General features: G+C 39.2%; 2 protein-coding genes across 2 annotated transcripts; both read right to left on the reverse strand.

Moving 5' to 3' along the window:
* Window positions 1-9,545: 9,545 nt before the first annotated feature.
* On the reverse strand, window positions 9,546-10,644 carry LOC129729493 (uncharacterized). The gene is made up of 2 exons (XM_055688100.1): window positions 10,557-10,644; window positions 9,546-10,485 (listed from the first exon to the last, which is right to left on the reverse strand). The coding sequence occupies exons 1-2, from the start codon at window positions 10,563-10,565 to the stop codon at window positions 9,817-9,819; spliced, it is 678 nt and encodes a 225-aa protein (XP_055544075.1). The 5' UTR covers window positions 10,566-10,644; the 3' UTR covers window positions 9,546-9,816.
* Window positions 10,645-10,937: 293 nt separating this feature from the next.
* On the reverse strand, window positions 10,938-11,977 carry LOC129729494 (adult cuticle protein 1). The gene is made up of 2 exons (XM_055688102.1): window positions 11,574-11,977; window positions 10,938-11,521 (listed from the first exon to the last, which is right to left on the reverse strand). Exons 1-2 carry the CDS (start codon window positions 11,577-11,579, stop codon window positions 11,153-11,155), a joined length of 375 nt encoding a protein of 124 aa, XP_055544077.1. The 5' UTR covers window positions 11,580-11,977; the 3' UTR covers window positions 10,938-11,152.
* Between the last annotated feature and the right edge of the window lie 2,232 nt (window positions 11,978-14,209).

Raw genomic sequence — 14,209 nt, forward strand, 5'->3', positions numbered from 1 at the left:
ATAAATCCAGTAAAATGATTAATTTGGACAGACACTGGCTCGTATAAAGCCCAAATAGTGCACTCTCGGTTAACTATTTAGGTATGTAATTCTGTCGACCGTGTTAGGGAAAACGAGCATTGAATGACTAATCAGTTAATCAGATTCTGCGTTTGAACAAGGCTTGATTATTTTTAATAGAACAGTTATTTGCCTAGTTAAGGCTTCACAATTTTACGGGCTGGATTATGTGTTTTAGTGTCGTATAGAAGCAGAGAACCGAAGATGTCGCGGTCAGCTACAGAATATTTTATTACGCTGCTGTTGGGCGGTGTTGCATATTACTGAAGGAAAAGAAAATTCGGTTCGTTTCGAGATATAAAGATGTAGTCGAATTTATTGGTTTTGTGCAGGCAGGTTTTATTGAGGAAAGTGCAAACCGTTGTATATACTGCTGACACAAGCTCTTATACAGGGTGCGTTATAATTATTGCAACAAGAAACAGAGGACCGTTAACCATATTTTTGGCATGTAAGAGAAAACTTATGAAATTAAATTAATTTATTGAGTGAAAATAATTTAAAAAAAAAACAACAAGTCATCCAATGTGTCCTTCTTCAGCTCTGATTATAGTCAGACCGATGTCATGACAACTGTTTCTTGAAGCCGCCGCTGATGATGATGGCGCTAGTTTTGGAAATATGATAAGCTTCGTTCATTGTGCCGCATGTGTTACTGTACGGATTTTTTACGTGCTCCTAACAATGTTGAATGTAGGGCTCGCCAGAACGTGTTGAAACATGTTTGAACGTAACCATTTATGTCTTGCACAAAATCCATAAAACGTTTAAAACGAAACAATCGTTTTTAGCTTTTTGCATTTCTGCACACCACTTGCAGCAACAGTCGATCTCGCATGGACGGAGCTTATTCGGCTGTTTCGCAAGCACTGACAACTTTTTGACGTATAACCGAGCCAGAGAGCCAGAGAAAAACGGCTTCAAGCAAAATGTATGGGGATGACGCTTAGCATAAGACTCCACGGCGGACCGAATGTCATTTTGTGTAGTTTCCTTCCAACAAATTGAGCAAATACTTCTTGAACTCGTCCAAAATTGTGTGTTTTTTTGAGCAGGCCTTTGCTTCTAACTATTCCCGAATCGAAAAGTTCGTTACGTTTAGGTCTGGCGAGTTTGGGGGCCACTTATCCTTGGTGATGACAGAGGGAAACTGTTGGACTTGCACCAGTCTTGAACGGTTCTTTGTATGAGCCGGGCCACCGTCTTGCATGAAGGACCAGTTTTGATTGTTACCCGCAAACCGCCTTTGCAGCTTTCGTTACAATAGTTATGGCGTACCCTGTATAGCCCAAAGAGTGCAATATAATGTGTGTCGACTGTGCTAGGGAAAGCAAGCATTAAGCGACCAGTCAGAGGTAGAAATCAATGATTCAGCAAGGCTTGACAATTTTCAATAGTATAGTTCGAATAAACAAATAACAATTTTCTGCATTTGGGCAGATGCATAAGTGATTTTTTTTTATCGATTGCTGCAAAAACGAAGGAAATCCATTGAAAACTAACCAACTTATTAATATATAGAGTTGGAAATATTTTTCTCTTTTTCTGTTTTAAGATTTTCATTTTACATCCCTATGTAGCCGAACTTCCTGAGAGACGTAGTTCTATGTCAAAAAACAATCAAGCAATGACGAAAAGACACTCTCAGATTGCAAGTCATGAGACCCCAAAGAGATAGGGAAACGATAATAAACAATTTAAAGTGAAAAAAAAAAACGAATTTCATTGTTTTTTGGTGTGGTTTCGAGAGCTGATGCCCAAAAAGTAGAGTAAATTTTGAGCTTTTAGGTTAGTTTTTATGGTTTATACTTCATACTTTATGAGCAGGTTCAAAAAAAAAAACGATCCACCAAGGACTTTTTTACGAGCAAAGTACGAAAAATAGGAGATCCTAGGCTGGAGCGTAAGCGAAGCGTTACTTCAAGAAAAAGCCCGTGAATTCGCTCGAGAACTCGGAGTCTCTAAGTGTAAGGGAAGACAGGTTGGTTGAACCGATTTACAAAACGTCGAAGCGGATTTTGGATTTGGATGCAGCATTTTTGAAAGAACGGCGGGAGGTTTTGATATATTCGCCACTTTTTTGTGGTTCTCAATTTGCCACATGCACGTACACTAGCGCTGCTCTCGAAATACAGGATGCAGCGCGAACACGGCAGCAGATGGTGTTGCTTACGTAAACTACTTTTACCTTCCGTACGATGGATTGATTGAAAGTTTGCTCGAAGTGTTATGTCTGTTAGTCTGTGCTACTACCGTTACGCCCTGGTGGCTTTACTATTTAAGTAATCTTGAAGGTATGGACAACAATCGCGTGAGATTACTCTGTATGCCTGAAGGGCACTGGGTACTGAAATGCCACTGCGACATTCTTGCTGATTGTCTTTTGTGGCGGGCCCCGATTGCTGTGCACAGGTTACGGATTGCTCGTACTCATTGATGGAGTAGAACTTTTTTGTTGTAAACCTGTACCCCAATTAGGTACAACATAGTTGATGAAACTAATGACCTGCTTGGGATTGGAGCTCCATACTTGGTATGGAGTTAAAAGGTAACTTCCTAAGAAGTTGTACCTAGAGGAAGCAAGAGCTTCGCAAGAGCAAAGCAAATGCTCTGCATATTTGCAGAATCGGCAGGTGTCGTTCAACACTACGCCGATTTTCTTTAAATGGTAAAAAGCGGGACAGTGTCCGGTGAGGAGTCCCGTGATTATCCGTAGGTCACTACGATTTAGACTAAGTAGCTCTCTGGCGGTTCCAGGGTTCGGATAGATAAACTGTTTAGCTTGTCTACAGCCCTGTGCCTGTTGCCATTGGGATACTATTCCTAGCCCTTCCCAAGTTAGTAGTTCGCTTTTGATAGCGGAAATGGACGTACCCAGAAACGGCTCGGGGCCAATAAACCGCTGAGCTGATCCCTGTCTTGCTAGGTAGTCAGCGTGTTCATTACCCTCGACTCCGCAGTGTCCGGGCACCCAAAACAGAAAAACTGAATTCTGTCGGGAAAGTTCCCGTAGAGTTCCGTAGAGCATTCCCAAACAAGTTTGGAAGCGCATTTGACGGACTTAAGTGCTAGTAGTGTTGCTTGACTGTCCGAGAATATACCGATTTTCGCATGTCTGTGATTGCGTTGCAGACATATTTTTGCGCAGATATATATGGCATATACCTCTGCTTGAAAAACGGTGGGCCATTTTCCCAGGGAAAACGTTTCCCTGATACCGGGTCCGTATATACCAGATCTCGTAAGGGATCCCATTTTTGAGCCGTCCGTATAAAAACTGACGATGCCAGGTGGAAGATTAGGCCCTCCATTGTTCCACATAGAGCGGTTTGTTTCAATCACTCTATATGGAACATCCATGTTGGTCCTAACTAGGGTGGTCGGTATTACCGACTTTTCGAAAAACCGGTATTTCGGTATTCATAAAAATAAAAACCGGTAAAACCGGTATTTTTATTTTTTCAGATTAATACAAACCAGGGGTGACTCATGGTCTTTAAACCTACTTTTTCAACTGCAAAATTCTTAAAATCATAGTTTCGGGAAGTAATGATGATTGTCTTCGAAAAAAAAACTCTGTACTATTTAAAAATAAAACTAAAAAATAATTAAAGGGTGTCGAACGTCTCCGGAAGTGGTTTTCTTCGGCCGGTTTTCTGCTGCAGTCTTATGCGAAAACCTGCCGAAGTAAGCCACTGCCGAAGACGTTACCTACATAAATTTAATTTTGAAATTTATTTTTTGCTTAGCGTCTCAGGTTGCATCTATGTATGGACGTGTCGCTGCATGATTATGTTTTTGCATTTATGAGTATCTATGCTCCATTACGATCCAGATTTTTTTTTTGTTAGATTAGGACCTCTGCGACCATTGTTTTGATCTCTTGTGGCATACGATCCAGATACAACACTGGATAACAGTGTTTGAAAAACTCCAATGAATGAATCTAGTGATATGATTACGAAGAACATAATTTCAGAACTCATGTTATAACAAAAAAAACATGCAGATTTTTATTTTAACTTTCTTTCGTATCGCAAAGCTTAGTTTCAAATTAGTGAATAACTTTAAAATTCGTAGAAAAACAATATTTGAAACTGTTGAGAAGAGTATATGAATGAAGTAAAAAAAAGAAATCACGATCAGACCAGAATTTACTTTTCACGAATCCGAATGAATCGAAGGTAAATACTTCTTTATTCTGCTCGATGCTCTTTAAACAGTTCGTCCAAATTATTCATATTATAATAATTTTATTAACTTAAGCTCCTGATGGAGAAACGAAAAATGTGGCATATGAACAAGTTTGTAACTGAAATAGAAATAAATATTTGAAATGAGAGGTTGGTAAAAAATATATAAAAATATAGAAAATGATAGAAAAAGCAGAAACTTTTACACGAGTAAGGCCGGATACATTCAGCTAGATGCTAATAAAAGCCCGCTGCGATACGGGCGACGAAGCTTTGACCATGCTACAGGCTACAGCTATTTAAATTTCACTTTATCAAGGAGCAGTAATTTTTAGGATGAAATTCTTCATTGGTTGATTATTTCATCCTGTGAACACTTTGTATCAACAAAAATAAATTCCTAATCCAAATTTTATTTATTTATTTATATTTATTTATTGTTTTTAAATAGCACACAATGAATAATGACTTGCGTATTTTCGCTGACATGATTGTGATTACTGCCTCAAACTATGATTTCATTATTTGTAGTTAAACTGGTGGGTTTAAAACCCACGCGTTGCCTCTGTGAGTATGAATGTGTAAAGAGATTAGCTGTTATACTTAAACAATGAATGTGTTGCTTTATTGATATGAAGTTTTTTGACATATTATCGATACACACAAACACATCGTCTGAATCCGAGCAGATTGTTAGAAAATAACAAAAATTGATGCTTATGTGACTTTTGCCCTGTTGAACAACCGCCTAGTTTCCCGACGAAGGTCACTAAGTTGATCATTCCACCAGAGTACGTCACGGCATACTGACCGCTGTGTTAGTAGACAGTTAGCGTCGGAAGCATCCATGATTCTGTTTTGTAGATCATTTGCTGCCGAATTCAGGTCAACTGAATTTCGAATGTTGCTGTAACTGAAAGTTCGTGAATCGATCAGGTGTTCCTTAAAGGATTCCCAATCTGTATTCTTAGGATTTCTGAACAGCTCTCTTTTCAGAGGGTTAGCCTCTATATTAAAAACGATGTGTCTGTGGTCCGACAAACTAGTTTCATCGGAGACATGCCAGTTTTTAATCCTTTCAGATATAGAGGCGCTACACAGAGTGAGATCAAGGACCTCCTGTTTGATGGCGTTGATAAAAGTGGGGTTATCCTCTACATTACATACATTGACATCGTTAGAAATAAGGTATTCAAGTAGGTACTCACCCCTGGTGTTGGTGTCCGAATCGCGAGAGATATTATGAATTCATTTTAAATCCTCCTACAATCCCCTTTTACAGATAAGTAATTATGATACAGGAGTCCATCAATATTATAGTCCTAGATGCTATAAATCTTACTTCGAGAGCTTGGTTCGAAGACGTTCCACCAAATACCATTGCAATGGAAAAAGCAGAGTTTGTACTTCGAACACCTTGAAATGATCCACCAGAGGATGATCCTAAGGGCAACATGGAAAAGAAGGACGTAGGGGTAAACAGGGTAAGACCGCCCTGCGGGGTAAGACCGCCCACCGTAGTTTCACTGCCAAGTTATATAATAATTGAAAAATTTCCTTAAGAGACATGTTACAATATAATAACATAACATTTTGCACTCCTTTCTGCTTTGATAGTGCGCGAACGGTTACAAAAATAATCAAAAACAACATTTCAGCTGGCAACCAGTCAATGCGCTAGTGTTTTGCGGCAACGGGACTTAAGGCTTTACTGTCTAAAAATCTATTGTTTCGTTTGTGAATATACGTTTAATCGGTTGCCTAAATATGTCTTCTTTCGGAAATATCGAACGCCGTGAGTAATCTTGTAATTTTGACTGCTTTTTCGGTGAAATATGAAAATGTTCCACTGGGGGTAGAACCGCCACGTTTACAACTGTTTGTTGTTTTACTTCAAGACTCAAATGCCGCGACACTACAAAGGACTTTTCTAATAATATTTTTTTAACAAGACTAATTTTTGAAAAAAGTAAACTTGTGTAAAAATTGTCTTAATGAGCAAAACTAATTGTATTGCCAGGACGGTTTATTTGATCGGTATGACATCTTTGGCAAAGTAGAAAATAGTATTTTTTCCCAACCGAAAAAGTATGCACTGTAAAAAAAAGGAGAGATAAAAAAATTTATTATATAAAATAAAATTTTGAAAAATTTTATTTAAATTGATTATATGATTATATTATTGCCTGAAAAATCTACAAAAGGTTAGCTAAACTTTGATTGTTGATGGATCGTGGAGAAAAAAAATTAATAGCTTAAATTTTGTGAAGATTTTATTTGGCCGGTTTGTTTGATGAGTATAGAGTCGCTGGTAAAGTTTCAGATAGTAATTTTGTTCTACAAAAAAAAAAACATTAAAAAAATTTAAAATACTAGTAAAGAAATTCATAATTGTTTTTATTACTCTATATATAATAATTCACCAAACGACAAGAACACGTTAAGACCCCGGATCCGGAAACAGCAATCAGACCCGCACGATACTCTCAAGGCCCAATGGAAACAACCCAATATGCCAGTCCGTAATATCTTGGCCCAGCAGCGGAACAAATTTAATATGCTGCTTACCTATGGCAATGAAAACCATCAAACAGCAAACCTGTGCTTTTAATGCAAAATATTCTAGCTTTAAGTTAGATTTAGTTTCAGCTCGTAGTCGGCAGCGAGGATAAAAAATTTGCTTTTAGTTTTTAAGATACTTTAGAAAGTAAGCTACCAGATATAATTGGCGCCGTTAAACATTGAATTGTATTTGTGCCGTGTCAAAAAAACTATAGATGAAGAAAAAAAAAATAATAATAATTCTTCGAAAAACTCCCAAAGACAGGTTTACTGAGTATTTATTTTTAGCTTAAAGGCAGATATATTATAAATTGAATATCTTGAAAAACCACATTTCTGAAAAATATATTTATTGTGAAAACCAGAAAAAGGTACCTAAACATTGATTTGAGCTTGGATAGTTAAAAACTAAAAAAAGTTAAAACTCCGAAAAAAATTTTTTTTCAGATTTTTTACAGTGTATATTTGTTTAAAAGAGAAAAAAATACCATCTACAACTTCGCCAAAGACACTATACCGATAAAATCAACCGTTTTGGCTCTAAAAATATTTGTTATCCTCAATAGATGATGGGCGATCTTACCCCGCTGGTGGGTGGGCTTACCCCGCATGAAAAAGATCTGCAAATTTTCAATGCATTTTTGAAATCGCAGAAAAAGCTGAAAAATAAACGAAAATATTTCAGTTCTAATTTTTTAGATGCGGGTATTGACTTGAAGAGCCTCTTAGCAAAGAAAAAATGAAATTGCAGCCGCAACTTTTTTTCTATGACCAGAATTGCTTAAGGGGGCGGCCTTACCCCGCTTACCCCTAACTGACTTGTTTACTTTATCGTACCGGGAAATTGATGAGAACGTAATGACTAGCAATACTCAGAGGGAGATATATGCGGAGAGAATGTTGTGAGCCAAACGAACTGTCAAAATTTAAGCCAAAGGAACAATAAAGGTAACAACAAATTGTATTGCAATCAGACACAATAAAGGACGTGTTTATTTTCTTAAGTTTTTCGTGTTATGTTGTTAAACATTGAATTAAGAATGCTTTAAAATTGCATTATCATAGTGATTTCACAACCTTTTGTACAGTTAACAAAATAATGATCAATTGTGGTGAAAATGAGTAAAATAAACATAAACAAAAAATTCAACACCTTCATGGGTTTTGCGATGCACTTTATTATTCCTCAGGATCTCCATCGTCACCACCGATTATGCTAGTCAAATAAAAAAGTTAATCAACATTGCGCAATGAGAAAAGATCCGGCACCTCTGACATGTGAAACCCAATTGCCAAGAAGGGTAATTTTTTTAATCGCTTGCCTCTCTCTCTCTCTGTCTCTCTCTTTCTCTCTCTGAGTATCTCTAGTAATCTCTAGTAACTCAAAGACAGATCAGAACATTTTGGAAAGTGTCATTTAAAAGGATGCAGGCTTTGTAAATGGCGGACCTGAAAATGCTGAAAGTCTGTAGAACATATCACAATGTTCGAAGTTAATTCAGAGAGTGTCAAAAAGACTCTGCAGACTTTGTGATGCAATCATTCAAGTTAACGAACAATGTTCCTGCAAAAAAAATTCTAGAACTTTACTCTATTACAACATCACTACTGGTAATTCATTTTCATTGATTTGATTAGGCAGTTAGTTTCTTTGAAACATGTTGATAATGATCTAAATTGTGTTTTAATACAAACATTTGTAGTTTGATATAAGAACTCTAATTAAATGCGTTTCTCTAATGCACGCGAAATGGCCTATTTATGATGTGACTCACTTGCTTTTTGTTCTATTTGAGAATGTAAATTTACTAGTAAGCATCAGGCTTTGTGCCCAACATCAGATCTTCTGCACGATTTATTCTGGTACTCTGAGTAACTTCTTCTTTCGATATTTCGATAGTCCCTAAGTAGTAAGCATGATTATTTTCAGCAACTATAATTATTAGTCTCAGATTCATAGAAGTTAAATAATATATTTTGAAAGATTGCACGTCATCAAGAGCCGACAACATTTTCTCCATTTGAGACTTGAGCGGCTCATGTTCCCTGGTGCATAAAGTCTCGCTGCAAAGCAGCAGGTGACGTCAAAGCTGCTGCTGCTGCTGTTGCCGTTAAACACCTAACAATGCAATCTTTGCGCCCACGCTACACAACAAACAAGTCGGCAATTAAATGGAACGTTAACCGTGAAGGGTAGCGGCCATAAAAACAAACTGAGTTGAAAAAACACTTCAAAAAAAAAAAAATTAATTAGGAAGATAAGTTCGAAGATCACACAAAATGTTATGTTGGTTTTGTGTCAAACATAAACATTAATTAATTTAAGTTATTAGAGATCTCTGGCAAGCACCCTATCCTACACGGTACAGAATGCTTAGAGGAAAGAAAGCCGCAACACAGTGATTGGACCTGCAGCTGATATGGAGGAACTCGTTGGCGGGTCCCAATGGGTGCTACACACATCAAGTGCTTAGCACTGGGTGTTGTACATGTCCGTGTCGCGAACATACAAACAACCACGGCTGGCTCGAAAGGAACCAAACAAAAGTGTATGTTGGTCATACGTTTCCAATCGACGGCTGGGAGCTGAGGGAACCGATCGAGTTCCATATTCATTGGATTAGAATTTAATAATTCAGCAGGCGCTGCTGCTCGGTAGATGGAAGGTCGAATCGCTTGCACAAGACACGGTCCCCGGTTTCGAAATCGAGATTAGTTTATTTTTCGCTCTGGTATTCATTTTATTGTAAGTATCGTATCTGTTGGCATATATGAACATATAAAAACACTTCCTTCGCCCGAACATGGCATAGTGGATTGCGCCAGCGGCGATTCTGTTTTTTTCTCATTTTGTACAGGTTGAAGTTTCGTTCTATGAGCTAAGATGTGTAAACTTAATTGCCCCAAAAGCGGGTTTGGTATGTAAATGATTCTACAGGAACTAATTTAATTACTTTTGTTCAATTCACTGGAGGGAATTGTTTTGACCAACTAAAATCAATCAGCTACTGGCACTGCTTGGAAAACCTCGAGGAGTCGATGGGACAGCAGCTGGATTCAGCGTTCGGCCCGCTGACGCCGGATTGACGGTGGCTGGTGCGTATTGGATAAAACCAGGCCCGTAGCTTGCCCCTGCTGGATTGTTAGCTGAGGAAACTTGCCGTGTGGCCCCCCCGTTAACACCTTGCCCATGGGTAACACCTACGAGCGTTTGATTCTGACCGGCTTGAAAGTTGGTAAACGAAACGGCGGTTGCATCCGAGAATGGACGGCCACGTTGTGCGATAGCCGGTTGATTTGGGTTAGCAGTAGCAGGTGGGAAGAACTGCTGTGGTGGAAACGGTGGTACAAATTGAGGAGGTAGAAACGCGGGGTAACCGACTTGAGGCACCTTTGGATTTATGAATTGAGTTTGAGGAGACGCTCCACTGTTGACAGGAATCGGTTGATTCGGGATGGCGAATTGAGGAGGAACTGCTGGTGCGAATGCTGCCTGGTAGGGATTGAATCCATAGTATCCGTCCGGAACGACGTTGAACGGAGTCAAAGGCGTCTGGATTGGACCAGGGTACTGGAAATATTCTGGCGATGGGAATGGTGCTGGGGGTCGTCCCGCTGGAACAAAAGCTTGGGCAGCAACCAAAGCCACAAGCGATGAGTATAATACCACCTACAAACAAAACACAGTTTATTTTAATCATTTGAAAAAAAAAAAACAGACAATTTTGATAGATAATCCACCTTTATCATTGTCACTGATGATGATAGTTGTAAACTGATCGATAGGAGCTCTTGAAAAACTATGATCGGTGGTCTCCGATGCACAACAACTTTTATACACTACAAATTTAATAATCGGCCATCGGCTTGTGGCCTCTGCAAAATGATGAGTCCGATCGCGGAGTTTCGTTTCCGTCAGCAGCGAAGGTTAGGGTCACACATTTGTTGCACCCTTGATTGAATCAATTGGCGGTGCATAGGCGACGTTTCGTAGAAGCACTGGAGCTTGACCAAATCCGTGTGGTATTTTTATGATCGAAAACATTAAATTTCCAATTATGTCTTCAAAGTAGAGTAAAACCTTCTTCGGATATTATTTTTAAGTATTAAGAACTCCTGAAGTTTTGTGTTTTTTCACATTCACTGCTCATAATTTATTCAAAAAGCCGCACTATTTCAAGCGTAAACCAAACTGTCAAAAAAGGGATTGTTCCGCTCGGGACATAATCTCCGATCGCTGCAAGAACAAGATTCTATCGCCGTAGCAGTATTAAGCGTCCGTTGGCCGGTTGCCGTTGTAGGAAAACATTCTTGAGACTTATTGGTCCGAGCTGGAATCACTCCGATCCGGGAGCGGGTGCCAGATTCAGTTGCTGCTGGGAAACAGAATGTCCTGGTAGGGGTGCAACATGAACGGCTCCGCGGGTCGCGGACACCGATGTCGCAGCACCCGGAGCGGGCGCCACGGCGGCCACGGCCGGAGCTGGAGCTAGAACAACAGGAATTCCAGAAGCGTCAATCGTAACCGGACCGGGTAATCCTGGTACCACAACTGCGGCCGGTGCTGGATTCGACTGAATTACCGTCGCTTCTGGGATGGCAAGTGCTGCTGGAAGCGGATACGGAATTCCCGCTGGCAGTATCAACGGAATAACTGATCCTTCGGCGATCAGTGATAAGGCAGCAATCAGTAAAGCGACAAAACACTAAAACGAAAACACTCAAAAAAGTGACCAACGAAAATCCTACGGGTCTCACCTTCATCTTTGGCAGGTGCGGAACTGTTCTAGCGACTAATGCAACAACCTTTTGAACACAGGTTTAGAACTAACTTTGATAGCAACCGAAGAGCATTCGTTCACTTTTATAGCCCAGATCCAGCCGCTCCTGGTCCAGAGATGATTTCCATTTTCTGAAAGGAGAGCCCCTAGAGATGGCTCGACATGACAACCGTGTGTGGGTACGGCCTAGTGTGGGGAATTAATTAGACTCCGGCGGACCTCCGATATCTCGTTCGAGCAAGTCCGAGATAAATTTCATCAGCCAACTGCCGGCACTGGGCTTCGTGATGGACAGCAGCGACGAATGATCCAGAAATCTCCGTGGTGTGAATGGTTACATTCATTAGATCGAATAAACCGTGAGATTAATTCATCAACCGGGCGACAGTTTGTTGAATTAGTAGGGTAATTGATGCAGCTGATATTCGCGTTTCATGTGTGCTACTGCAATGAAATTTATCAACTATTTAGCATTGCGACGTTTTCATCTTTTTTCAGGAGTGGTACAAACTGACCCAGGGAACTACTTTCCGATGCGTCACTGAAGGTCAGCACTGCGGTCTGCTGACGTAAATTGCGTAATCAAAATGTAGTTTAAAATTTAAATTTATCCGGTTTTTCCTAAGTTGATCGACGTTTGTAAACACAAGTCAGCTGTTGTCGGCAACACGCCCAGAAACGAGTCGGAAAGGCAGTTTGGTGTCAATCAAACTTGCGGTAAAGTGGTATATAAGAGAGTCTGGTTTCAATGATCCCTTTTATTATCAGAATAGAAGCGAAGGGAGAAACGTCACTGTATTCAAAGAAATATAACAGCGAAGAAACACAAAATAGTATATTAAATATAATAATTTTACCAAGTTTAGTACCGTAAACTGGAGTGACTTTGATCACCGGGGTGACTTTGATCACTCTACCTCTTTTTTTAATTTGCGATAAAAAATCGCTCGAAAAGCTTGATATTTGTCGTAATCTTTACTGATTGTGTTTAAATATGTCTACATTGCTACTATTCATGCATTTCCTTCTTTAAAAAGAGTGTTTTTCATGCTAAAATATTAATTCAAGAATAAAGTGGATTTTGAGCGATTTTTATTACCTGCAAACAATCGGTTCAAGCAGATACAAAACAAGAAGCTGCGATACGTAAAGTTTGTTCATATTGTTCCTAGATTAGTTTTCAAGATAAAAAAATATCAATACAACGATTTTTATTATTATTTTTTATTTTTTCCGCAAAGGTAATGTTGAGTTCTAATAATCTCAATAATGTATTACATGTTTTCTTCTTAACGACAACCCAAGACGACACGTAACAAGCAACTTTGGACTATTGGGTAAGCCATATTTCACGTGGACACTAGTTTTGGTGATTTTAGACTGCCTTCTTTCTTTGTGCGCAGTCGTTCTTGTATATTTTAAAATTTTGTATGATTCTTGGACATTCGCCAATATTGACTGTTCACGTGGAATGTGGATAGCCCCTAAATTGCTTTCCAGATTTGTTAACTCATTTAAGTCGTTTCAGGTTGTTCGAATTTGTTGAAGTAGATAAATTTTGATAATTTTCGTTATCTTTGCATGCTAGGAATTTTCTGTGAAGTGGTTGAATAGATTCAGTTGATTTACTGGGCATACATACCGAAGATAGCCTCTCAAGAACAAAAACGCATGGTTGACGTAGGACTATGATTGTTTTCATCAGTCCATCGGTTGTGACGCTTGGTTTTGCCTATAACTTTATCAGTGCATTCCCGCATTTGAACCTTAGCGCTATTGATAATAATCTTTGTTGAACAATTAGATGAATGTATTAAGTATGACCCAATTTTTTCACTTACTTGGAACTGGAAACCAACACGATTTAAACGAAAACAGAGATGTTAGTAAATTTTGCGTAAAACGTAACGTAATTTTGCGACTGGATCCTTTCATACTTATTTGACCGCAACTCATACGTTGTGGTCAACTCAGCTCGATCCCACTTACTTTGCACTACGTCTGGCGTGCCCCAAGGCAGTATTCTTGGGCCGCTGTTATTCAACATACGTGAATGATCTGTACCTGCTCATATCGTTTTTCAAACTCTCGTTTGCCGATAACCTGAAAGTATTTCATGTATTTGCGTCTCCGGATGTCCGTACTGCCCTTCAGAAAGATATCTACATTTTGCTGCTCTGGTATTAAGGATATCAGTACAAAAAGGGCGAAATTATATCTTTTAATCGCCATGCCAACCAAGATCATCGCCAGTATAGAATAGGAATGGTAGCGCTCCAACGTGTCACGTATATTTTCAAGCTTCAAGTCACCATTGACAAAGAGCTCAACTTCAACGACCATGTCGGGCCTATGACTGCCAAAGCTAGAAGTTTTTTAAAAACCACACAAGTAGAATAGTTGTTAGAATGTTTTAGAACAGTCTGTGCAATATTGTTGAGGAAGACGGGGATGATAAATAAAAAAATAACTTACAGCCACCAGATAGACGGTTGCTTATCTACTCAGTAAAGCGGAAACTGGCACCAGATGAACGGAACTTTGCCATTTTCTTTTTTGCCACGATCAAACATAGTTGCCAATGTGCAATGTGCTGGAATTCCTGAAGAATCT

Source organism: Wyeomyia smithii, chromosome 3 (assembly GCF_029784165.1).
Source record: "Wyeomyia smithii strain HCP4-BCI-WySm-NY-G18 chromosome 3, ASM2978416v1, whole genome shotgun sequence".
NCBI lineage: Eukaryota > Metazoa > Arthropoda > Insecta > Diptera > Culicidae > Wyeomyia > Wyeomyia smithii.